Genomic DNA, 24,859 nt, shown 5'->3' with positions numbered 1-24,859 from the left:
ATTCTTACTAATGGGACAAACTGAAACCCTAGAGCTTCTGAGAGGCTGTCATCTACACTGCCTCACTGCCCTGAATGTTTAACTCCAGGAAAAGACCATGCAGATCCAGCCTGTGGGCTCTAAAATATGTGAATGTCATGAAAAATAGAAACAAAACAAAAAACAGAGGCACTGTGGTTATTATTATTATTATTTTTGGCTGTGCCACACAGCTTGTGGGATCTTAATTCCCTAACCAGGGATCAAATCCATGCCCTCAGCAGTGAAAGTGCAGAGTCCTAACCACTGGACCACCAGGGAATTCCCAGGACTGTGGTAGATTAAAGGAGTGTAAACAGGCCCAACAACCAAATGCAATGTGACAACCAGCTATAAAGGACCATTTTGGGACAAAGGAAATTCTAACGTGGACTGTGTAGATATATCATTAGATAATATCATTATATCCATGGTTGTTGCATGTGGTGACGGGTTATGATTAAACAGGAGAAGGTCCTAGTTCTTAGGAGCAGCTGCTGCAATATTTGGGGAGAAAGGGCCTAGATATCATCAACTTACTTTCTTTTTTAACAATACTCACTCATTTATTTGGCTGTGTCGGGTCTTAATTGCGTCACTTGGGATCTTTCGTTGTGGCACACGGGCTCCAGAGCATGTAGGCTCAGTGACTGCAGTGCTCAGTAGCATGTGGGATCTTAGTTTGCTGACCAGGGAGTGAACCTGCGTCCCTTGCATTTCAAGGTGGATTCTTTAACCACTGGCCCACCAGAGAAGTCCCTCATTAACTTACTTTAAAATATAAATACGTATGCACATATTAACACAGAGAGAAAAAGGCAAACACTGTCATTTCCATACAATTGCAGCCTTTGGGGACCAGCTCTTTTTTATTTTCTTTCGCCACGTGATGTAGCATGCAGAATTCCCCAACCAGGGATAGAATCCGCACCCTCTGCAGTGGAAGTGTGGAGTCTTAGCCACTGGACCACCAAGAAATTCCAGGACCAGCTCTTTTCACTCAGCGTGACTCACCCAGGTTGCAGTCAGTATTCATTCCCTTGATTTCTGAGCAGTGCTCTGAGTGTGGATGTGCCGCATTGGTGAAGGACATTTAAGTTCACTCCAGCTTTCGACTATTAGATAAAGCTGCTGTGAATATTAATGGACAGATATGTAATTTTTTTTAATGGCAAATTTGGAAATAAAAAATAAGAGCTACAAAAAGAAACTGAACTATGAGCACCAAGAAGGACTCCCCTTTAGGACCTTGCATGATTCCCAAAGATAATCTTTGACCCCACAGTCATCTCTGTGACCCCTATTGTGATCCCACTCTCAAGGCTGTAACCAGACCCCCCGTAGGAGGCCCTGAGGCCATGAGGGAAGGTGCCAAGTTGCAGTGAGGAGCTCAGGAAGGCAAGCGCAAGGAGGCAGCCTCCTCATGGAGCAAATGGAGGCGTTCTAATGGAGGAGTTCTGACTCAGGCTTGTGAGTTCTAATCTGTGGCAAACTTGCCACGAAACAGGTAAGGGTCCTTCCTGCTGTGGTGAGGAGCTGGTATGTCAAGCCTGAATTTTTGCCCCTGGCCTGAAATTATCCCTTGTCCCAGGGGAGCCTCTGCTGGGCATTTCCAGCCTCTGGAGGCTTCTCAAGCTGTGTCCAGCATCAGAGGTCGGCTCTGGGGCTTGCTTCATGGATGCCTCACAGACTCTGGTTTGTAGTGCTTCGTCTTCAAAAGGTCACACCCAGCCAGGCTACTAAGGGAGGCGGGTCTGCTCTGTCTCTCCCGTCTCCTAATGCCACCACCAGGACACAGACCCCATGGAGCCGATCTGCCTGGCGGGCGGCAGCAGCCAGAGAAAGCACATGTGGGGGACTGCGCATACGTTTGTCTCCCCATCAATAGTCATTCCTCTCACAGATGTTTGCAGAACTCCCGCCCCGTGTGAGACTCCGGTCTGCGTGCCTGCCAGTGGATAGCCAGGCAGACAGGGCTGCCCTGAGTGGAGACAGCCAGTAAACAAGTGAGCAGGCACGAAAGGCCTGTCCCAGCAGATGGGGCTCTGAGGAAACCCTGCAGTGCTGAAGAGGCCAGGTTGGGGGCAACCAGGGACCTGGCAGCCACAGAACTGCATGGGAGGCCCTGGCGGGCTGAAGGGTGGGTTAGAGAGCTTGCAGGCAGTGATCAGAAGTGCCCCCCAGGAGTCTGCTCCAGGTCTTGTGTACTCAGCTACACATGGATGGTGTGACCCATGCGAGCAGGTGGGAAGGGAGGGGCAGGTCAACTGAAGCTGACTCTGAGCCAGAAAACTTCTCTGCCCTGTATCCTGTGCGGCTCCTCTCCCCAGAGGGGACTGGCTGATAGTGACTAATTTGGGGGCTGGGTGAGGCACTGAGGTTGCACAGTCAGTCCAGTAGGACTGTGAGGCAAACTGTGAAGGCTGGCCCTGGAGCTGTGGCTACCCTGAAGCTTTCCCGTTTTCTCGCATACACATGCGGTCAGTATGAGGCTGCCGGTGAGACGGATGTGTCAGCTACACGAGGGCGCCTTGCAGCACCCACTCCTGAGAGGTGGCAGGATTCACATGCCGCTCCTCCCGGTACCTTCCACTGACTTGGGCAGCTGGAATCGGAGGACAAGTTCTGTCACAGGAAACGGTGAGAGCACGGAGAGTCAGAATGCTCGTCGCAGACTTTCACCGAATCTGCTCTCTGATTTGGAGTTTCTGGCGGGCCCTTCTCCAAAGCTGCTCCCAGACTTTCACACCACCCCTCGGCCGGCAGGCATTCACTCCACAGAGGTGCGGGAGCCTGGCTTCACCCCTAGGGACCATAGGGGGCAGGAAAAGGGGCAGTGGGGCCCAAGACGGGCCGGAGGGGATAGGGAGCCCAGGGCACCCCAAGCCCGGACCCAGGGCCACGTGGCCCAGCTGGTGTGACCGCGCTCAGGTGTCGGGCGCGCGCTCGGGTGTGGGGGTGGGCCAGCAAAAGCGTCGGGGCGTGGCCACGCAGGGGCGGATCCGGAGGCGCGCTGGCCCCGCCCCATCCAAGGCCCCGCCCCCGAAGCCGCGAGGGTGTGCGTCCGGCTGTTGCGGATAAAGTTGTTTGACGCCGGGCGGGCGGGCAGCGGGTCACGTGAGCGGAAGATGGCGGCCCCGGCAGGCGGCGGGGGCTCCGCGGTGTCGGTGCTGGCCCCGAACGGGCGGCGCCACACGGTGAAGGTGACGCCGAGCACCGTACTGTTGCAGGTGCGGCCGCGGGCGGGCGGCGGGCGAGCGAAAGGCGGAGACGCGGCGGCGGAGACGTGGCGCCGGCGTCTCCTGCGGTTGCTGCGAAGGCCGCGGGGGCGGGGCCGGGAGGGAACCTTGGGGCGGGGCCTGCTGCGGCCAATGAACGGCCTTATGGCGCGGCGGGCCCTCCCTCTTCCGCGTCCGGCTCCGGGCGCATGGGGATGGGGGCTGGCTATCCTCCTTGAGGGGATGGGATGCCTTGGGTCGCGGCCCCCGCCACCCCCATCCGAGCCCGCGGCGCTTCGAGCCCAACTCCGAGGGTTCCAGCCCCATGTCTCCACTCTAGGGTCACCTTCCGGCTCGGTGCGCTGTGGCGGCGTGTGCTGAGTCACTTGCTGCCCTTAACCTGGCAGCTGGCCCATGTCGAACCCGTTATGTTGGAAATGCTTGTTGGGCCCTGTTATGTAGGGGCCGGCGCGAAAACACGGTGGGGATGGGGGCTGAGCCGATAAATGGCAACTCAGTGTGTGCAGAGCATGATGAAAGAGGGGTTTCTGTCGAGTGGGGAACCCAGGACCTCCGTGAGTTGGCTCTCTTTGGAGTTTGAACATTATTCTCTGGGGGTGGAGGGGCGTCCCTGAGTGTGTAGGAAGATATCTGTGGTGGCCAGTTGTTGAGGGCATGATGTGGAAGGTCTTGCAGAACTGAGTTGACACAGCAGGCCCAGTGAGGAGAGAGTAAGCAGGATTTGCAGGTGAGGTGTGTGGAGCTGCTGAGTGAATGGTCCACCACTTGTATTACAGGCTTTGTCCTGTGGAGCCAACGGGCTCTGCAAGAGGTGGACTGTGTGCCCTCAGCTGCCTAAGTGGCACTTGCCTGCCCCCGCCTGGGGCGACCAGGCCTGACACAGTGGCTCACACCCTCATCTCACCCTTAGGTCCTGGAGGACACGTGCCGTCGGCAGGACTTCAACCCCAACGAGTACGACCTGAAGTGAGTTTGCTTTGGCCAGGCCACGGGCTCCAAATCCATAACCCACCCTTCACCCAGGGCCCTGCTGGGGCTTCAGCCCACGTGGGTTTATTGTCTCACCTCCTGGAGGCCAGAAGCCCCTGATGACGGGGTTGGTGGGGCTGCATCCCCTCCAGAGATCTGGGCGAGTACCCTGTCTTACCTCTTTCAGCTTTGGGGGACTCGAAGTGTTCCTGGGCTTGTGGTTGCCTCCCTCTTATCTCTGTCTCCCTGATCCTTGTGTGTTTGTGTCTCTTGAAAGTGAAAGAGGAGAGCAAAAAAGTTGGCTTAAAGCTCAACATTCAGAAAACGAAGATCATGGCATCTGGTCCCATCACTTCATGGGAAATAGATGGGGAAACAGTAGAAACAGTGTCAGACTTAATTTTTTGGGCTCCAAAATCACTGCAGATGGTGACTGCAGCCATGAAATTAAAAGATGCTTACTCCTTGGAAGAAAAGTTATGACCAACCTAGATAGCATATTCAAAAGTAGAGACATTACTTTGCCGACTAAGATCCATCTAGTCAAGGCTATGGTTTTTCCCGTGGTCATGTATGGATGTGAGAGTTGGACTGTGAAGAAGGCTGAGTGCCGAAGAATTGATGGTTTTGAACTGTGGTGTTGGAGAAGACTCTTGAGAGTCTTTTGGACTGCCAGGAGATCCAACCAGTCCATTCTGAAGGAGATGGACCGTGGGATTTCCTTGGAAGGAATGATGCTAAAGCTGAAGCTCCAGTACTTTGGCCACCTCATGCGAAGAGTTGACTCATTGGAAAAGACTCTGATGCTGGGAGGGATTGAGGGCAGGAGGAGAAGGGGACGTCAGAGGATGGGATGGCTGGATGGCATCACGGACTCGATGGGCCTGGGTCTGGGTGAACTCCGGGAGTTGGTGATGGACAGAGAGTCCTGGCGTGCTGCGATTCATGGGGTCGCAAAGAGTCGGACATGACTGAGCAACTGAACTGAACTCTTCTGTCTCTTATCAGGGCACTTGTCTCTGAATTTAGAGGCTAGCAGATAACCCGGGATGATCTCATCTCGAGATTCTTAATTACATCTGCAAAGGCCCTGTCTCCAAATAAGGTTACATTCATGAGTTCTGGGGGTTTGGCTATGGATATGTCTTTTTAGGGGCCATATTCCAACCACGGCAGAGGGCTTTGAGCCTTTGGTTGTGTAAGTTCCTGGTGAGGCTCTGAGGGCAAGAAGAGGTGATCATGGAGAAATGGGAAGAAACCTGCAAACAGCAGGTAGCTTCTGGTGGCCTCAGGCCCTGGAGCACCAGTCTTCGTGTACAGGCATTTTTCCAAAAAGAGGGCTTTCACCAGATTCTGGAATCTAGGGCAGTGAAAGAGTCAAAACCCCACACGAGTGGGTGCGGGTTTCTGTCGCATATGGGGAGCTTCCTACCTTAAGCACATCCATAACAGTATGGCTGTCCTCACATCAAGGGTACACAGGAGCCAGAGGTGTGGGAGACTGCTCTGCTAGACCTGGCTCGCGCTGCCTCTCACGTGGGGCTCTATAGAGGAGGTCTGAGCAGGCATGCCTCCGTGTCATCCCAGATCCCTGCCTCCTGCCCAGCCACGGAGAATCCCAGGGCCTGTACTGGGCCTTCCCCTGGCATCCTGTCACAGAGCTGTGTATTCTTTCTTTGCTCTCCCTGAACCTGCCTGAGATTTCCATGTGGTGCCTGGTTGGACTCTTACAACACGTATTGATTTTTCTCTTGTTTTCTTTGTATCCACTGACTGTGTAATTTGTTTAAAAACTGCTGCTCCTGCCAAGGAAGGCAGCCTCTTGCCCACGTGTGTGTGTGTGTGTGTGTGTGTGTGTGTGTGTGTGTGTGTACTTCATGAGGCCCCTTCCCTTCATCTCCAGGGCTCCGAGCGCCTCCCTTCTCGAGTTTTCTGTAGCTTTGCTGTCCTGTCTTGCACTTAATGTTGAAGTTGTTGTGTGGCAATTTCTAAAGTGCTGAAGATGGGTATCAAAGTTCTTTCTTTCTTAGGTCTTCCAGACGCCCTTTGCATGTTCAGAAAACCGTTGTTTCCAAAGGCATCTTGGTATTCATGCTGCTGGGTGACCACTTCCTTGTGTATTCAAATCTCATGTTCTCTTGCCAGTGCTGTAGTTCCCCCTCTTCCCCTAAACTTTCATTAAAAATGGAGCTCAGGGTCTGACTTCCGAGAGGCATAAATAAGTTCTCTTATTCACTCTTCTGGTGATTCATTCTGGCCGCTGTCTGTGTCTTATAAAATCACGACCGCACGGCTCCTGTTTTCTGTTATGGGCAAGAGCTTTCCTCACTCCCAAGTGATCTGTAGGGTTAACAGTGGTGGTTCTCCTTTCCATAGCATTCGTGGGAGCAGAGAGGATCAGGGGAGGGCCCAGGGTCAGGCAGGCTCCAGGGCCACCTGGCTACCACCCTCCCTCCCCTACCCAGGTGAGACAGTGTCAAGGCCTCCAAGTCCCAAGCCCCTTTCTGTCCCTCCTCTTGTCAGGTGTGGGTATCTGACTCTTTCAGTCCACAGACAAGATATGATCTGAGCTGAATATCAGGAGCTGTATAGTGTGGTCCTAGCACTGCCTTTGGGTGGCCTGGGCTACCTGTAGGTACTTCCCATCTTGGTTTCCTGTTTGTGATGCAGGCTGATCCCAACCCTGGCCATGCTTCCTAGGAGGGCTGGCTGCCAGTGGAGACCAGCAGGTGTCTCGGAGGTCACTGGATTCTCTACCTGTCCTCTTGGCTGTGGGTATTTCCCTCCTGACTCACTACTTCACTTTCCTCGCACCAGTTCCTTGCAGGAACCATCCGTCTTTGGATCCAGGAGCTCTGTAGATGAGGGTTAGAGGAGGCTGTGGGCCCATGCGGGCCTCTTCCTTGATCTGCTGGAGGCTCTAAGTTGCCAGGTCCCCAGCTCTAAAACATGCAGGACATGGACAGAGAGATGATGGGCCACTCCAGGGTTGGAGGACCTGGCTTTGTGAGCCAGGAATGGTGGTCTCAGCCCTTTACCCCCATATTCCAGCCACTGTGAGGGCCTGGCTCTCCATGGGGATTTTAGGTCAGGTCATTCCATTTGTGATTCTCTAAAACCTTTGCCTCTGTCACTGGCTTTTGGGGTTGTGGCCCTGCTTCCAAGGATAGCAGGAAGCAGGGCGGACGGGAGCAGGTCATTTTGGCCGGTGGCCTGCAGTACAGGGGCGTGGCCGCAGTGGCTGGAGTGCTGCAGCTCCGGGCAGTAGCAACAGGGCTTTGTTCCATTAGAACTTTTCTGTGCAGAGCAAGGTGCATGCCCTTCAGTCGTGCCCACCTGTGCTTTCATTTTCTGAGTTTGTAGTTGGACTGATCACTGCTTCATGGTCTGAGGGAGCAGGTGCTTGCTTTGCCCCAGAGGTGACCTGTGTTCTCACTGTTCCTGCTCGAATTGTATCAGTGCTCACTCTCTTTCCTTCAGAAGATCCACTACTGGAGTCAGGGACCCACCCTGTCTTTGCAGGCTCTCAGGCCGACCCTCAGTTCTTGCAGCTTTGCCGCCAGGGACTGTGGAAGTGCTGGCCAGACATGGGCGTCTGCTCACACGCTGCTCCTGGCAGTGCTGGGCTGTGTTCGGGTCAGGGGGCAGCCTGAGGCTTTGATCTGTTTTGCAGGTTTCAGAGGAATGTGCTTGACCTCTCTCTCCAGTGGCGATTCGCCAACCTGCCCAATAACGCCAAGCTGGAGATGGTGCCCATCTCCCGGAGCCGCGAGGGGCCCGAGAACATGGTAGGTAGCTCGGCGGCCGCGCCTCCCAGCTCTTCTGTTCAGACCACTGGGGCCGAGCAGATGGGTGGGGTGCGTGGGCTGCGCATGTGAGGCACTCATCCCCATCCTTGGGTGAGACTGGCTTCTCTCGGTCAGGCGACAGCCACTTTTCTATTCCCCAAACTGATGATTGGAAATGAGACTTTTCATTCTTTGTGCTGACTGTGTTTTGGGGTGGGGGCGGTTACTTATGTCCATGTCGGCATGCTGGCAGCGTTCACCGTAGAACATCGCCAAGAACCTTAGAGCCGGCAGGACTCTCTGTGTGGCGTCCAGTGCAGCCTCAGCTCTGGGATGAGGACACACAGGGTGAGGCGCAGGCTTCCTCTGACTGGGCGCAGCAAGAGCACAGCCTGAGTCTTCTGACCGCAGCTCACTGGTTTCTACCAAATCCGCAGCTTTTGCTTCCTAGGGATTTAGCAAACGGTGAGAATCATGGTGATAGCTGCCCTCTTGTGCTCAGGCAGGTCCTTTAAGAACGAAAGTGCAAATCCTCCCAATACTGCAGGGAAGCAGTTTTCATCCCGGTTGAGAGACCAGGCTAGAGCCTCAGGGGTGTGAGCTTAGCGCCCACCAGAGTCAGGCACCTGGGGCTGAGCCTGATAGATCTCTTTTTCCATTACAGTTGTGGTTCGCAGCCTTTGATGTGGAAAGAACCCTGACTTCCATAGGGGATTCCTTGGGTGTGGCTGGAGACCCCCTCTCGCTCTCCCACAGAGCGGTTTCTCCTTTGTCTTTTATTGGGATTTAATGTAAACAATGGCAACCCACTCCAGTACTCTTGCCTGGAGAATCCCTTGGACAGAGAAGCCTGGTGGGATACAGTCCATGGGGTCGCAGATCGGACCCGACTGAGTGACTGACACACACAGTGTAAATAAATGTGCCCTGGAGAAGCCCCTTGGCCAGAAGGTCAGGAGTAGCTGCGACCTAGAGAATCACTGCACTGTGGCAATGGGCTGAGCAGGCCCTCACCTGGGGACTTTGAGCTTTAGTGTGTCTGTCACTTGACAGAGGGACCAGAGTATTTGTCCCTCTTGTGGGTTAATAGACTTACGTCTCTATTTTGGGAGATAATTATTAAAAGCGTCTCGTGAAACAGTATGCTCACTTATTTAAAAAAAATTCAGCAAACACAGTACCTTCCGCCTGTGCCCTGAGGACCAGACCTGGGCAGGGTCCAGCCAGGACAGTGCTCCTCTTCCTGACCTGGCTCCAACGTCTCACCCCTCAGGTGCGCATTGCTCTGCAGTTAGACGATGGCTCTAGGTTGCAAGACACTTTCTGCTCAGGCCAGTCGCTCTGGGAGCTTCTCTGCCACTTTGCCCAGATCAGGTAAGTGCTGATGAGCAGGTTCTGGGCTGTGCCTTCCTCCACCAAGGGGATGTTGCCACGGTCACTGGGATTGATCCAGAGCTGCAAGCCGGAGCTGTGCTTCGGCCTCCACCAGCTACTGCCGGTACCACCTTCGGCCTACACCAGTAGCTCGTCTGTCTTTATGGATGTCCTGGTGTGATGGCTGGGCCTCACCCTCCTGAAAGAGCTTGTGGGGGACCCAGGTGACCCCCTCCAGTGTGGTGAGCATTGAATAGAGAAGTAGGGTGCTGACAAATGCTACAGCTATGAAACTCCCTTGTCATGAGAATGGGCTGTATTTAGAGAAAACACTTTAATGACAGTTGCCATGGTTCAGTTTCTGTCTCGTGATTAACGGTTTAAACTTTGTTTCTGAAAGTGTCAAAATGGTAGTGTTTTAAGTTTTGATTTTTCTTTGTGGGCTGGAAGTCTTTGTCCACTTTTAAAGGTCTCCAGCCACAGAATGGAAGGGACCATGGAAAGATATAGTGGTTGCTGTGTGGCCTTGGGCAAGTTGTTTGCCCTCTCTGGGCCTCCCAATGGTGATATGATGATATGAGTTGATATTTCTCAAGTGCCGAGAACTAGGTTTGTCTCTGTGGAAGAGGGGACTCTGGGTGGGGTCCTCACAGTGACAGGGTGGAGAGGGCGAAAAGGGGAGGTGTGGGGGGGGGCCACGGCAGGCGCTGGAGGAGATGAGGTCCTAGATCCCCGCAGACTCCACACTGCTGATGCCGGAGGTGGTTCCCTGGGTAGGGTGGGGCTCTGCCCACACTATCCCGAGAACAGGGATAGGTGAGCGTGAGAATTCTGGAGGCTCCTAGTGTTGGGGGCACGGGTGGCTCCTCAGATCACCACCTGGTTACTGATAGCCAGCTGTACCGTGACCAGAGTCCCAGTGTAATTGGGAGCTCACAGCCAAGGGGCCCAGACATTTGAGTGAGCCTGACGTGAGAGTCCAGTGCAAACAGGAAGGGACAGCAGCTGTCAGGACAGGCCAGAGCATTTGATCCTTTTCTTAGAGGATGGGGAGGCTGTTGGAACTGGGGAGCTGGATGCCATTAAAAAGGAGGGTTCAGAAACAAGAACTCTCGGAAGCAGATGAGGAAGCCGCAGTAGAAGGTGCCGGGGTCAGCCACAGCTGTGGATCAGATGGCAGGATCCCAGACACATGCCAGTGCGCTGCATGTCTGGGAGCGCTGGAGCCATTCTGCTGAGGCACCCGAGGGTTAGCTGGCCTGGCTGGTCTGTGGCCTGCCCAAGCGCATTCTTCCCGTGGTAGCAGATGCCTGAGGGCACATGGGGCCCCAGAGGCGTGGGAGCAGGCCTTGGACCTGGGGTGCAGAATCGCTGCCCTGCCTCCTCCTGGGAGGAGCCACAGAGCCAGTGGCCAGGCACGAGCACAGAGGCCAGAGGACGGGGAGTCCGGACAGGCCAGCCTGCCAGCTCCCGCTGCCTCAACTCTAGCAAGAACACAAAAGCGCAGGAGGAAGCTGGTGGGGAGTGGTCCTGGAATCGAAGGGCATGCGTTTCCAAGTGACAGGCTGGCTGTGCCTGGGCCAGTGGGGCCCCACCTGGTGGCATCACTGTGACTCGTCAGGAGCTGGGGATGCGGGGATGGTTCCGCACTCTCAGGGGGCTGGCGGGCTCGGGGTCAGGCTATCTGTGGTGGCACCAGGATGGTGGCCGCACAGTGCCTTCAGAACACTGTAGGAAATGCATTTGTTCTAGAATTCTGTTTTGCTAGACAGTTCTGGGGATGAGGATGAAACAGAGCCATTTTTAGACACACAAGGTCACACATGCACCACGTGCACTCTCTGAGCAAACTGCCGACGGCTCCATCCTGAGATCTATTCTGGAGGCAGAGTTGCTGGACCTGTAGATGGCACTTGCCAAGGCTTCGTCTCCAGAATCGCAGATCTGGGCCTTTGCTTGGAAGCTGGCATTAGCTAACTGTGAAGCAGGGTTCAGATGTGGGAGGGTGGGTGGCGGGTTTGGCCCCAGAGCCATGGCCAGATGCCCAGTGAACTGGTGTGCTCACGCTGGGGCCGCTAGAGGGCCCTGCTGCTGGAGTTGGGGGCGGCCACCTGACAGGTCCAGTGTGGTGAGGGAGCTCCAGCTGGCTCACAGCAGCTCCCTCACTGGCTGGGTGGGTGAGCGGCTCTGGGAATTCCAAGTGTCCATGTGCCCGAGAGTGGGACAAGCAGGAAGTTAGTTTTTCTCACTTGACACTTTCAGGAAGTGGTTAGTGTCCCTGAGTGACTGGTGCCATGCATGGCCGGGAGCTGCGGGTTTGAGCTCGGCATCCCAGGTCCACTGTGGGTCGGGCGGTGGGTCCTCTGCTTGGGGATCACTGTGGACAGTGGCCCAGCCCTGATGGCGGCATCTGGAGCGACAGACTGTCCACGGGATGTGCCATGTGGGCCACATGTGCGGGACAAGGAGGTAATTCAGAATTTTCTGGTAGCCACATCAAAGAAAAGTAAAAACAGGGGCAATTAATTTTAGGAATATAATTAACTTGACTCAGTATATCCAAAATATTATCCTCTGAACATGTAATCAACAGGAAAACGGAGATATTTTACATTCTTTGTTGGTAGGAGGTCTTTGAAATTCGGCGTGTCTCACACTTGGAGCTGGCCACCCTCTGGGCCGGCTGCCCTGTGTGTGCTCAGCACCCGTGAGGACTGGCAGCTGCTGCGGAGGATGGCACTGGCTCCATGTGGGCTGGCCATCCCCCTCTCTGCTTCCCAGGTGTCTGCGGCAGGGAGGCTCCAGGCGTGCCATGCAGGCTCGGTTCTCCCCTGAAGCCCATTGCCCCTCGGCACCTGGCCTGATTTCATGGCTGAGCTTGCTGGTCCATCTCAGCCATGTTCACTCTGTGGATAGGAAGAGCAGGGATTCAGGGGTCCTTGGGAAAGACAAGCTGTCTGCCTGTTCTTTTGGGATTGTACAGCCCCCAAGGCATTGCGGGCTGCAGGGAAGGGCTGCCTGTGAGGTTAGGGACCAGCTGTGGTCACGCAGAGCCCAGACCAGGGCCTTGTGGGCGGTTAACACAAGGCATAGATGCTGGGCTATTCATTCCGTGGTCTCAGGCGGGCCTCCCTCCCCGCCCCCAGCCTTGTTTGGAAAGGCCAGAGGCCGCTTTGCTCTCGAAACTTCCCATTCTGTCTGCTCAGGGGAAGGAATCCCTGTGATTTGGCCAGTCCTTGTCCTTCTTGCTCCATCTGGCGCTACCCTCATCTCTTTATGGGCTAGGTTGCTGAGTGTGGTGGGTGTGAGTCACCTGGCCCCTCAGGACATAGCTTCGCCCACCCTTGGGCCTTCTGGTGGCCTCAGGGCCCCCTCTGAGCGTGCAGGCACGGCTGTTAGTTTGGGTTGGTTTCTGTCAGTTTTGGTTCTTCTTGCATGGGAGTGTTGTGGTGCCAGGCTTGTGTCAGAGGCACCTGAGTTTGTACCAGCCCCACTTGGTCAGGCCCAAACGCGAACGTGAAGTCCCTCAGTCGTGTCCAGCTCTTTGTGAGTCCCCATGGACTGTCGCCTACCAGGCTTCTCTGTCCATGGGATTTTCCAGGCAATAGTACTGGAGTGGATTGCCATTTCCGTCTCCAAGGGATCTTCCCAACCCAGGGATCCAACCCGGGTCTCCCGCGTCGTAGACAGACGCTTTACCATCTGAGCCACCAGGGAAGTCCAAACAAGTGACAAAAACAGAAGGGGCTCCAGATAAACTGCCTTGCCCCCCCATTCACAGCATCACTTCCCTGGGGGCCCTGCCGGGAGCCCACGTCTGTGGCGGGGCACTCTGTGGTGGGTGAAGGACAGCAGGACCTGCCTGGGCTGGGGAAGCTGAGGGCAGTTCCAAGGGCACAGGGGTCCCCGGGAGGGCCCTGCTAAGTTCCCTCTGAGAATGAGGATCTTCAGCGAGGCCTGTGGCAGGGAGTGGCGGCTTCAGCTCGCCAATGAACTGGAACCTCTTGGTCCGCTGTCCTCGGCTGGACACAAGAAGGCTGCTAATTGGCCAGGAAAGTCTGGAAGCGATCGCGGCTGCCACTCCCCTCAGCGTGTTTAGGGGCCTCCTCTCAGATCCCACATGCGGGAACCCGATCCCTCTGGAGGGGCCGACATCAAAGCAGGGCTGCTGTTTGATGTCCAGAGGCCTCTGAGGACAGCAGGCAGGCAGGCCGGCCTTCCCGGGTGCGGCCGTGCTCTCGTCCCTGTTTGTGATTTGCGGTTCCCGGGCTGCCCTCAGGTGCCGCGGGCGAGGATTTTGGAGGGAGGACGCGTGACCGGAGCCCCCAGGAGCAGAGAGGGCTCTGCTGTCTTGCAGTGGGCAGTCAGCCAGCTATCTGAGCCTGGGCAGCTGCTGTCTCTGTTGCCGTTGAAAGGAGCAGGACCTCTGTGTCTCCCCTTCCTTCTTCCTCTCTGGGCCTGGGATCTTGTTTGCTGGAGTATCTTCCCTTGCTCCTCCTCTGTTTTGGCGTCAGGATGAATAGCGTGTGGGTCTGGCAAGGGCTGACTCTCTGGCACTTTGGGGTCTTGTGTTTTCCTGAGGCCTGGCTCTGTAAAACGTGAAAGCAAACAAGAGAGATGGGAGAAAACGTGCTGAACCCGCCCAGAGGACATGGGTCCTCTGTCACGGGTCTGGGGTGGCCCAGGCAGTGTTCCAGTGTCCGTACGTTTACCAGCTCAGCACCTGTGTCATCCGGTCCCAGCCATTTCTGTGCTTGAGCCCTGGGGCCCGGCTGGGGCTGAGCTGCATGGCCTGAAGGGGCTTCAGGTCTCCTGCTTGCTGCACGTCACCCTTCCTGGAGGAGAGGGACAGGCCTGGGGCACTGCTGGTGGGTCTGGGATGGGCCTTTATTTGGGGGCTGATTCTGTGGTTGTGTCAGGAAATGCAGAGATGAAGAAAAGAACTTGAGTCGGTTGTCACAGGCCTGCCATCAGCAATTTAACCATCCAAAGCCAGGGCTTGGCCACCGTGTGCTTAAAACCTCGGTGGCCATCGAGGTACAGGCCGGTGCAGGTGGTATGGACTGTCCTGAGAACGTGTGCCAACCGTGCACCTACATGCCCTCCACCCTCCAGCGTGCCAAGCTTCCCTAGGGCCCTCCCCTCCCATCTCAGGGTCTGCTTTACAGGTGGCCGGGCCTGTTGCCTGCCTCCCTGTTAGTCCCGGGGTTGTCCCACTCTCTCCTTGGAGTCCATATGATAGATCCATGCCAAATGATCCTGGCGTCTCTGGTGGCAGCAACCCGCTCAGGGGACAGGTTCAGATAAAAGCTCAGATCATGGTCCCCCAGGACTTGTCGTCACCGACCGTGGGGACAGTTGCCAGAGACGTGAGGCACATCCGGGAGGTGACTGGTGCTGCCCGTCTCCCTGTTCCGTGTCCTTTCTTTGCTCTGAGCCCGGATGCTAGGGGCGGGTGGGAGACTCCGCCAGGCTGATGACCAGCTGTGGGGCGGCCAGGGTGGGCGGGTCCCCATGGCGCTGGCCAGGGTGCCATCCTGAGGGCAGCAGCGTCCCCAGGCAGTGGCTGCCTTTGATGCTTTCTTCACTCTCCTCACAGGGAGTGTCTGGAGCGGCCGTGTGAGGCCAGCCCGGTCTGCGTGTATATGAGGGATGAGGTAGGTGAGCTGCGGACCCGCCCGCCTGGCCCACACCCCGCCGCCCACTCCTAGCTGCCACACAGGCCCAGCCCCACTTTCCAATCTGGAAAATTCACTCCCTCAGACCTGCTTTCAAAGCAGCGACCGGCAGACTTGGGCCCTGAAAGCATGATGTGTTTCATGGAAAAAAGGCAGGACGCCGGCTCCGCTGGAACCGACCGCGGGCCGCCCGGGCTGCTCCCAAACCTCCCTCAGAGCCCTGTTTGTTTTCTCAGCTTCTCTCAAAGCCCAAGAGTCACAAAAGTGGTTTCATTTTAATAAATATTTGCTTTGCTCCCTGTTTTGATCTTTTTCAAAACCGAGTGTGGCGTGGTGCAGGCTTGGCCTGGCACCGAGGCCCTGCCTGTCCCCGCCCGCCTGCCCGTGACGGGGGACCCTCCTGGCGCTCAGTGCCCTGGCTCACAGGGGCTTTTTGTTTCAACCCTGGCCAAGTGCCCTTTCCTGGCCCGGGGTGGCCACTGTCCCCGAGGGGCCTCTGGTATGGATGGGCCACACCCACGTATTTATCCCAGCTTGAGGTTCCTGATCCAGGGCTCAGCAGGGTGAGGGTTCCAGGGCTCTGAGGGGGAGGGACCTGAGTGGAGACATCTTTTGCAGGAGAGAGACCACTGGGCCTTGGGCACCTGGGCCGGATTGAGGCCATCATGGGCCTTTTGGGTGCTGGGGCTGGCAGGGCGACTCCACAGTGCTGGTGACATAGTGCCCAGGTTGGGGGAGGCAGCATGCGGCAGCCTCAGTGGATGGGGAGCTTCATCAGCACGGGGTCAGCAGGATGTCCTGTCCCCCCTCACAGGTGACCGGCAGAGCCGCCTTGCAGAGCACAACGCTACAGTCACTGGGCCTTACTGGGGGCAGTGCGATCATCAGGTGAGGCATGTCTTTGAGTCTGGTTTAGAAAACAGGGGTCTCATAGGAAAGGGAACAGGAAACATGGGGATGGCCAGACCCTCGCCAGTGGCTTCTCCCGCCCACAGCCTGGGGGGCTGGGTACCGGTGCAGCATCAGGTGGGGGATCGGCCCTTGGCAGGGTTGCCATGGTGACCCTGTGCCCGTTCCTTCCCCTGGGAGGTGAGGTGTGTTGGGAAGGGCTGTGAGGTGCTTTCGGGGCACTGGGTTCAGTTTGGTAGTCATCAGAGGCTAGGGGGCGGCACCGTGAGACCCAGGGCTCCACGTGTGGAGTTTCACTTGCTTTCTGGGCCTCTCCACTCAGGTTTTCCATGAAGCGATGTGACTCTGCCAGCAAACAGGAGCCTGGGGCCTCCTGGAGCAAAAGCCCAGGAAGCCCGACCCCCTCCATGTCGGCTGACCAGGCAGCCAGCAGCCCTCTGCTCCCACTGAATTCGGCGGGGCTCAGCCAGGGCGATGTGAGCCGTCAGGATGAGGCAGTGAGCCCAGGTGCCAGCTGTGTGGATGGCTTAGGCCCGAAACCAGTGGATGCTCAGGCGAAGCAAATCTCGAAGGAGCCCCCACCTGCCCCTTTTGTTCCTTTCTCTGGTGGGGGACAGCGACTGGGGGGCCCCTCCGGGTCTGCAAGGCCTCTGATGTCATCTTCAGCCAAACTGCCAAAGTCCTTCTCCAGCCCTGCAGGCCCCTCCAAGCCGAAGAAGTCGAGGCCTGGCCAAGAGCCCCAGCCAGAGCCAGAGCCGGTAAGGGGTGAGCTGGGCTGGGCACTGGGGTCTTTTTTCTTGACAGCACCTGACCTCTTGGCTGGTCAGCCTAGGGTACAGTAGGGTCACTTGGGTACGTTTCATCTTCTCAGGGAAGTGATGTTTTGGCTTTGTTTTGCTTGAAATTAACTTTCTTGAGGCACCATTTTAGATATACTGTTGATGGGTTTTGACAAACCTGTGTGTCCCTGTGGCCGCATCACAGTCGACAGGGCCATCCTTCCAGAGCCTCAGAGCTGGCACCTCGCCTTCTGCTGGGCTGGTGGGCTTGGCCGGCACTGATGCAAAGGTGGTTTGGCCTTGATTGTGGCACGCCACCTCTACTCCTGAGCCAGGCGTTCGCCAGCTCACCCGTTGTGTCCCATCGCTGGCCAGCAGAGGGTGAGTTTGCTCACTCTTCACAAACGTTGTGGCCTTGTGGTTGGGCCTTGGACATCTCTTCTGGACATTTCTGGGAAGTTCCTGGTGGCCACCTGAGCCGTGGTGGGGAGGAGGGTGCACGGCCCTCTCTGAACTCGGATGGAAGGGTCCAGGCTCTGGATTGTCTCCGTGACGCCATTTTCCTGTCTGACCAACTCTGTTGAAGTGTTGGGTTGGCCCAAAAGCTCATTCGGGTTTTTCTGTAAGATATTATGGGAAAACCAGAACGAACTTTTTGTCCAACCCAGTACAGCTTACTGCATAGACACCTGCCACCAGGGCAGCGTGGGGCTTTTGTAGATGTTGAGGCTCTCTGTGGGCACCTTTGAGCTGTCGTGAGTCTCACACCCTCCCCTGCAGTGAGGCCCGCTCCCATCTTTTCTCTGACCACACACAGACATGCACAGTGGCCGGGTCCCTGCATCTTGGATCATGCTGAGCAAGGGGACCCCCAGGTGGCCAACACCTCTGCAGAAGTCAGGCATGTGGCCAGTGTCGGCCTCCCCACTGTCTGATGGTGCCAGCCTCCAAGGCCATCTCTGGTCTTCTGTAGGTCAGGCCAGCCCTGCCCTGGTCAGTTGCAGCCTTGGCAGAGCTCCTAAGAGGGAGGACAGGCGTGACTTCTGTTGGATCCAGTGCTTGAGCTGAGTGCTGATGCAGGGCTTTCCCCTCGGAGTGCCTCTGGGACTTTGTCCAGTGGGGCTTTCATGAGCCGTAGGGCAAAGCTCCCATGGGCTTGTGTCCCTCTGTGTGACTGTTCCCTCAGCAGTGCTGAGACCCTGTTTTCAGGAATGGCCTGTTGTGGATTTCTTAGTGTCTTGGGTTCCTGGGCACCAAGGAATGTCTTGCCCTGGGACTGTCCTGGGCACCCTGCCTCCTGGGCTTGGCCCCTAAGGAGGCTCTGTGCGTTCATCCAGAGTCCAGCTTAGGCCTCTGGCTTGTGGCTGGAGAGGGTCTTTCCTAATGGAGACCTTACGGTGGCGCCGGCCTGGGTTGGCAGCCTGGGCGGCAGGTTCTCACCTCTGGAGCCCTTGCGGTTGCACAGGTGTGTGTGGGCATTGTCTGAGACGCTACTGCACCTTCGGAGTGGGGCCCCCAGGTTCTCCACCCTCCTCTCCCCTTCCTTCCAGCCAGAGTGACTCCGTGTGCCCACACTCCACTCAGGGTCCACTTGAGGTTTTATGTGATGAGAAGGATGCCCCTGCCAAAAGAAACTGCTCTTTACAAATCACCTTTCCAGGTGATGGAGAGCCATTGGAGGATTCCCTGCTTGGACTGGGAGCTTCTGGAGTGAGGGTGGTGAGGCTCCACCTGGGCGGTAGGATGCTCACCTGCTTTCCTGGTTCCAGCAGTTTCTCAGTGTCAGTTGGAGTCTGCAAATAATGTCAGGTTTATCTTTTTCTTTGAGGTCCTTCTTCCATTTGTTTTTTTGCTTGTCGTATAGCAGTGATTGGGTTTCTGGTGTCTGTTGAATATCAAATTTAGTGAGCATTCTTGTCTTGACCTTGATCTTACAGGGAGTAACCTTAGTTTATCTGTGAAGTATGCTGAAGACAGTGAAAAGTCTTTTATTAAATCGAGGGTTTCTGTTTCTAATTCTCTGAGAATTTTTCTTTATCATCAACATGGTTATTTTATGAACGGCTTTTCCTGAATTGAGGTAACTCCACACCTTATGTCTGCTTCAGTTCATTTGCATGATGTGAGTTTGGGTAGATTTCCCCCATCAAGCCATCCTTGCATTCCAGGGCAGTTCCAGTGATGTGTTAGTGCTGGAGCCTGCGTGCACCCTGTCTCTTCTAGAGCCCCCTCCTCACTCTTGCTCCAGGTCACACACCGGAGGATGGTGGAAAAGTAGGGGCACCTGTGTTGTGGGGAGGTGGGGCAGCTCGGCCATGAAACAGAGCCCAAGTCCCTGCAGGGGAACAGGCTTCGGAGATCTCCTCCTGCTCCCCGAGTCACCCTTCGTGTGTTCTTGCTGAAATGGATGGTGGTGGGAGGGAGGTACTGGAGGTGGGGTGGGGACTGAGCCAGTCCCAAGCCCCATGAATGGCCATCCTAGGGAGTTGGTGGTGGCACCCTGGCCTTTCAGGGACCCCACTGGCTTCTACACTGATGTTTGGGCTGCATTAGATGGTGGTATAAAGCCCCCAGTCTCATCACCTGGGCCCAGAACCAATGGTTGAGTGCAGAGCCTTGTGGTTGGGGTGAACCAGGGTCGGGCTCCTGAGTCCCTTCAGGCCTGCCCTTTAGGGGAGGGGTCCCTGAGTTTGGGGGTCAGAAAGCTAGAACTGGGGCTGGCTGTCTCCTCCTCCCAACCTAAAGCCTGTGGCTCTCTGCATCTCCTGGGAACCCCTGACACCCGTGGCTGTGTGGGGAGTGGCTTGGGTTGGTGCCGGCCTGGTAGTGGTTGCTGTCAGGCGCAGGTTCCCAGTGCATCCCCGAGTGCTGACCCCAGGGGCCCCAGGAAGGAGAGGTCCTGGGAGGGTCCGCCTGGCCGCCAGCAGTGCGTGTCTTTGATCTGGGAGCCCCAGCAGCTGGTTGATTGTGGAGCGTCCCCCGCCCGCCCGCCTGCCTCGCGCCTCCTGTCACACTGACAGCCGCGCACCCGGAGGCCCGGCTGGCCACATGGTGTCTGCTTTGTGTCCCCTCGAGTCCTGGGGGAGGGGAGAAGGGAACAAAACAGAACTTTTGGGGGAACTTCAAAGGTACATTTTAGTAATCAAGAAGAGTTTCCAAGTTTCCCATTAATGTTTTGCCTGTGTGTGGTTTTGGATTTGAATGAAGAGTCAGAAGAGACAGGATGAAATACAGGCAGGTCCTCGGCTGAGGCCCAGGATGGTTTACAGACCCGGGCGGCTCCTGCCTTTGATGTCAGAACATTAATTATTAGAAGGTAGTTTTACTGGCCGTCAGAACCGGGTGCGGGGAGAGGTTGGGGCTGCCCGGCGGCCCCTGGCCTGTCCTTTGAAGTCCTTCCGCTGGCCCGGGAGCCTGCCCCGCAGCTCTTTGTGCTGCTGGGCCATGCTCCCAGCAGGCGTCCCCTCACGCAGCTGGCACAGGGGTTCGTGATCAAAGGCTCCGACCCCCTAGGCAGGGCTGGCTGGCCACAGTCCCCCCTGCCTGTCCCCCACCCTCCGGGGGGTGGTCTCTTCCCTTGGAGACGTGGTCCCGCGGACTTGCTCCGCACCTTGCACCCACACCTTGGAGCAGGCGTCAGCTTCATCTCTGGCTGTCCCCGGTTACTGGAAGGTTTAGAACACACGGGACTTGGGGGACCCTGGCCAGGACCTGGGGGCTGGAGTGGACTGGGAGCAGCGCCCCTTGCTGGCTTGCCTCCCTCCTTCTCTTGGTCTGGGGTGTCTGTCCATGACAGCCCCCAAGAGCACAGCTCACTGTCTCCTGTGTGTGAACCCAGGGTGGGGTATGAGCTGTCCCTGATCTGCTGGTGATTGTGGATACCCGCGGGCGTCAGCCTTGGCCTTAATTGGGATGTCCTCTAAGGGTTTTTGGCAGCTAGGTCAGCCACTTTGAAGGCCCCAGCTGAGTCTCAAGGCGGTTTCTGAAGCCTGGTGACCGGCAGGTGCCCTCCAGCTGTCCCTGTGCTGTGTCAGCCGTGACTGGACTCGGGGGAGAGACAGACACCCAGCCTGCAGAGCCGTGATGGAGAACAGACGGGCAGAGCACCTCAGCCACTGGCACATCTTCTGGTACCCAGAGCTGCCCACAGGGCCAGGAGGCCTCTGATTGGGCCCCGGGGGCTCCCTGTGTGGGATTGCTCCTGGCCCTGGTCCGCTGTGTGCATCCACCCCCGGGCCTGCTGGTCTGGAACATGCGTCTTCCCCTGTGGATGAGGAGAGCTACCCCATGCCCCGCGTCTGCTTATTTCAGTCCTTTGGGGGTCCGTGCACTGCACAGAGAGATGCCAGCTTCAAACTGCCCGTGTCGCTGTTGCAGCCCAGCATTTCTCTTTTAAAGATCTGCTCTGTTTCTTCCTGCTCGGAAGGTGGGCAGAGTCAGGTGTGGACCTCGGCCCTGGGCTGGGGCAGACCTGGCTTCAGCCTGTGTCACAACGGGCCCAGCGGGTGAGGGGCTCAGGTTCAGTGTGGCCTTGCCCGTCAGGCCTGGCCTCACATTGGCACAGCGCGCGCTCCGGAGGGCGGCCGGCTCTGAGAGTGACGGAGGCTTGGCCCACGTCCCTCCCGCGTAGTGATTCATTTCAGCTCCAAGCCTCAAGGGGAAACGCTCCACATTCCCTGTTACCAAAAAGCATTGTCAGAGGACAGTCTGGGCAAGAGGGAGGCAGGAGGGCGGGAGGGACACAAGAGCCCTCACAGGGAAGCTGGAAAATCTGGGGTTGAGGTCACCTCCAAATAGTTTTTGCATTTTTTCTCCCTGTGTCATCACGTCCTGGAAAATTACTGTCAAGAAAATGAAACCTCAGCGGGCAGTGAGGCTGCTTCTGACACGAAGGGACCCTCGTGTGCCCAAGTGGGTCCTCAGCCACTTGTGCAGCGGCCCCTGGAGCATGTCCACCAGCTGTCGGGGGACGCCATGGGCCCAGATCTAGGCCTGGTGCCCTGTCCCCTCCAGGCCCAGCCCCTGGCTGTGCCTGTGGCCTTGCTGACCTGGAGTGGTGCTGACAGTGGGCAGTGCCCTCACTTCCTCCCCTCGGGTCTCCCTCGCGGGGTCTGTCCCCCTGTGGCGGCGGCTCTTTCTAAAGGCACAGGTGGCCGTCACAGCTGGTGGCTGGTTCCCAAGTCCCCATGGCTGAGTGGCCCAGGCGTCAGCCCGGTGTCTTTCCAATCTCAGGCATTGCTCGGGGCCTCCTCTGAACGTCACCCGCAGAGAGTGCTATCACCCCACCTCCAGAGGGTCTCTTCCCTCCCCAGGTGCTGTCTGTTCCCCGCACCAGTTTCATCCAGTTTGCAGACCCCCTGACTCATCCCCTCTTTCCATCTACCTTCCTCCTTTCTGGTTTTCTGGGTGTTGTCTCCAACTTTGGTGGAGGCTGAGACAAGGGAATCTTTGCCAGGGTCACGTGTTTGCAAGAAATGAGGGACCCCCGCGGGGTGTTTCACCAGCAGGGTTGGGTCCCTTAAGGCCCTACCCTTGGAGCCTGCAGACACCCACTGTGCCTCCCCTCCGGATGGTGCCTGTTTGCTCACCTGTCAGGGGCAGTTGTATAGACCCCCCCACCTCGCAACTCCATGGACTCAGGCCCCAGGCCCTGGCTGCTGCCTCATCATTCTACTCATCTTCTTGCTGACAGATGCCCACAGCGTTGAGGCCATCAGGGAAGAGACCAGCTCCTCTGGCATTCCGGGGGTTAAGGGGTAAGGGAGTCAGAACCAGTCTCTGCCCTGAATACTGACAGCCTTCAGGAGCTGGACTCTGAGCCAATGATGGAAAACTTGCGGTTTTGCCAGGATGACCCAGGCCTGGTGACATTGGGTTCTTGGTGGAGGCGCATCCTCTGAGCGGCTCCCACAGGCTCTTGGAGTAGACCTGGAGTTCTGGGCTGTGAAGACAAGCTGTCAGGCGTACTGAGGAGGTTCCAGGCCTGCCACCCCACAGGGGGCGTTTCATCTCGGAGCCCCATCCCAGAATCGGGGGCTCTGGCCCTCGACCACCACACAGGAGCCCAGTCTCCGTGGTGAGGGTGCCAGGGCCCTCTGACAGTGGCCATTGTGTGCCTTTCTTTTTCCTCCCCTAATGGTCTCATCCTCGGCCTCTAGTCTCTATCCAAAAACATCTCCATAAATCCATCTAGGATGGGAGCTGTGTGCGTAATAACTGCCCATGACCACGGAACAGCGGGTGAAGGGACAGCAAATGAGGGCCAGATTGCCGGCAGAGCATCCGAAGTGAGCGGGGCCAAGGCTTGGCCTCCCCCGGTGCCGTGTCTGCCGTACTTCCTCCCACGTGGAGCTGCCAGGTCCTCTTCTCCTTTCCTGGTCTCTCTCCTCTTTGCAGTGGGAATATCTCCACTGGGCAGGCTGTGTGGAGGTGTTTGAGGCCCCTGGCTTCTCCCTTGGTCATTTGGCAGGACAGGGTGATGCGTCCTACCAACCAGCCATGGAAATCCACTCTTCTCATGGGACGGGGCCCTCCTGGGGCCGGGTCAGGGTGGCAGCTCTGGGACTTGGGTGGTCTGGGCTCTGATGGGCGGCATCAGACCTCTGGCTCCTCTGCCCAGGAGCAGGGAGTTTCCCCAAGGTGCAGGCGATGCGGGCGGGTCAGAGTCATCCTGAGGTGGCCCTCTCCTGGCCCTCTGGCTCCTGTGTGGGACCCTGGCTCCAGGCTGCTGTCGGATAGAAAGACAGGCTTCTAGAGGCTTCTAGAGCAGAGCTGAGGCGTGCGTGGGAGGAGGGGCATGAATTGAGGGTGGATCCAACACTGAGAGAGAGTTTTCTCAGTTTACTGTCTGACTGAAGGTCAGTGGCCCCTGAGCAGCATGAAGCCAAAGGCTGATGTCGCCTATGTCCTTGTTCTGAAAGTTGTGGGAGGGCTGTGGAAAGTGCTAGTGGCCCGCGGTCTTCCAGGTCACCCCTGGGCTGTGCACCGGAAGCACCCAGGATGAGGACGCCAGAGTGGCCCCACGCTCTCCGGGTCAGGCTTCACCAACGTGTCCCCCGGAGATCAGGGGCACTTCTGGATGGTCAGGCTCAGCTCCAGGCCACAGACCACAAGTCACCCGATGGCTGGATTCTCAGGGCAACTCACTCGTGTGCCCACACGGGGCCCTCTGAGGGCAGGACTGGGGCAGGGTGGCCTGTGGGCTCTGTGCTCGCGCGTCCAGGGGCCTGGCACTGGTGGACACTGCAGTGCCCAGCTCAGGCACATCCATGTCTGCCCTCCCCCTCCCCCAGGAGCCCAGGCAAGTGCTCGGCCCTTCTGGAATGCAGGCGCCGTGGCTGTGGGGGGCAGCCTGGCGCCTGGCATCTTGTTATAAAAAGCTTGGCGTGGACTGCCTGTGGGCTGCAGGAGGGTTGTGGCTTTGAGGGGGCAACCCCTGGGGGCCTTGGTCAGCCACCTACCAACCCCACTGCCCGGGCCTCAGCCAGTCTTTCCTAGCCACCCTGCCACCAGTGCCCTAAGATCAGAGGGGCTTCGTGGCGAGAGCCCACCGCCCTTTGTTACGAGGCGTGACGCAGCTGTGCGCTCAGGAATGGCAGAGACCTGCCGGCCTGGGCAGTCAGGGCCTTGGGGGTGGCTGGGGGAGCAGCCCTGAGCTACCTGGCAGGTGCGCTGGCCAGCCCCAGGACGGTGAGTCTGACCTTCAGAGCCAGAGGGGCTGGGTGCAGGAAGGGACGATGAGAGAAGCCTGCCAAGCCTGGCGTTGGGTTTCAAAGGCAGAGGGTGGGATTCCTGTGCAAGGCTGGGGCGTGGAAGAGAGGGCAGGCAGGAGCAGGAGGCAAAAGAGGCCTCACCCCAGACGTTTGTGGACAGTCTGTGCAAGGGAGGGCAGGACCTGGCGTGGGCCCCGTGGGACACCTCCATCTGCCCGGGCTCCATAGGCAGCCTCAGCACCGCGAAGGTGTCTTCCCCCGTCATCAGTTGGGCCACACCCGGAGGCACCGCAAGCAGAGTGAGCCCTGCCTTGTAATTTCCGTTGCCGTTGGCTGCCAATTAGGAGAGAGGCTGTCCCTTCTTGTGTCCCCGTGGTGGGCGGAGGGAGGGGC

General features: G+C 57.3%; 1 protein-coding gene across 5 annotated transcripts in view; it reads left to right on the top strand.

The window, feature by feature from the left end:
- Positions 1 to 3,028: 3,028 nt before the first annotated feature.
- Positions 3,029 to 24,859, top strand: part of ASPSCR1 (ASPSCR1 tether for SLC2A4, UBX domain containing) — a 28,405-nt gene continuing 6,574 nt past the window's right edge. The window contains exons 1-7 of one of the 5 annotated variants that reach the window (XM_069541913.1): positions 3,051 to 3,248; positions 4,168 to 4,223; positions 7,900 to 8,014; positions 9,288 to 9,388; positions 14,988 to 15,045; positions 15,881 to 15,954; positions 16,298 to 16,733. In XM_069541913.1, coding sequence (XP_069398014.1) covers positions 3,147 to 3,248; positions 4,168 to 4,223; positions 7,900 to 8,014; positions 9,288 to 9,388; positions 14,988 to 15,045; positions 15,881 to 15,954; positions 16,298 to 16,733 — 942 coding nt within the window. In that variant the 5' untranslated portion in view covers positions 3,051 to 3,146. Of the gene's footprint in view, positions 3,249 to 3,395; positions 3,812 to 4,167; positions 4,224 to 7,899; positions 8,015 to 9,287; positions 9,389 to 14,987; positions 15,046 to 15,880; positions 15,955 to 16,297; positions 16,734 to 24,859 lie in introns of those variants that run through there. The other 4 variants (XM_069541916.1, XM_069541914.1, XM_069541912.1 and 1 more) reach the window with 4 other exon arrangements.

Source organism: Ovis canadensis, chromosome 11 (genome assembly GCF_042477335.2).
Source record: "Ovis canadensis isolate MfBH-ARS-UI-01 breed Bighorn chromosome 11, ARS-UI_OviCan_v2, whole genome shotgun sequence".
Lineage (NCBI taxonomy): Eukaryota > Metazoa > Chordata > Mammalia > Artiodactyla > Bovidae > Ovis > Ovis canadensis.
Note: the sequence above shows the minus strand (reverse complement) of the source record. Positions and strands in the feature narration are given on the sequence as shown.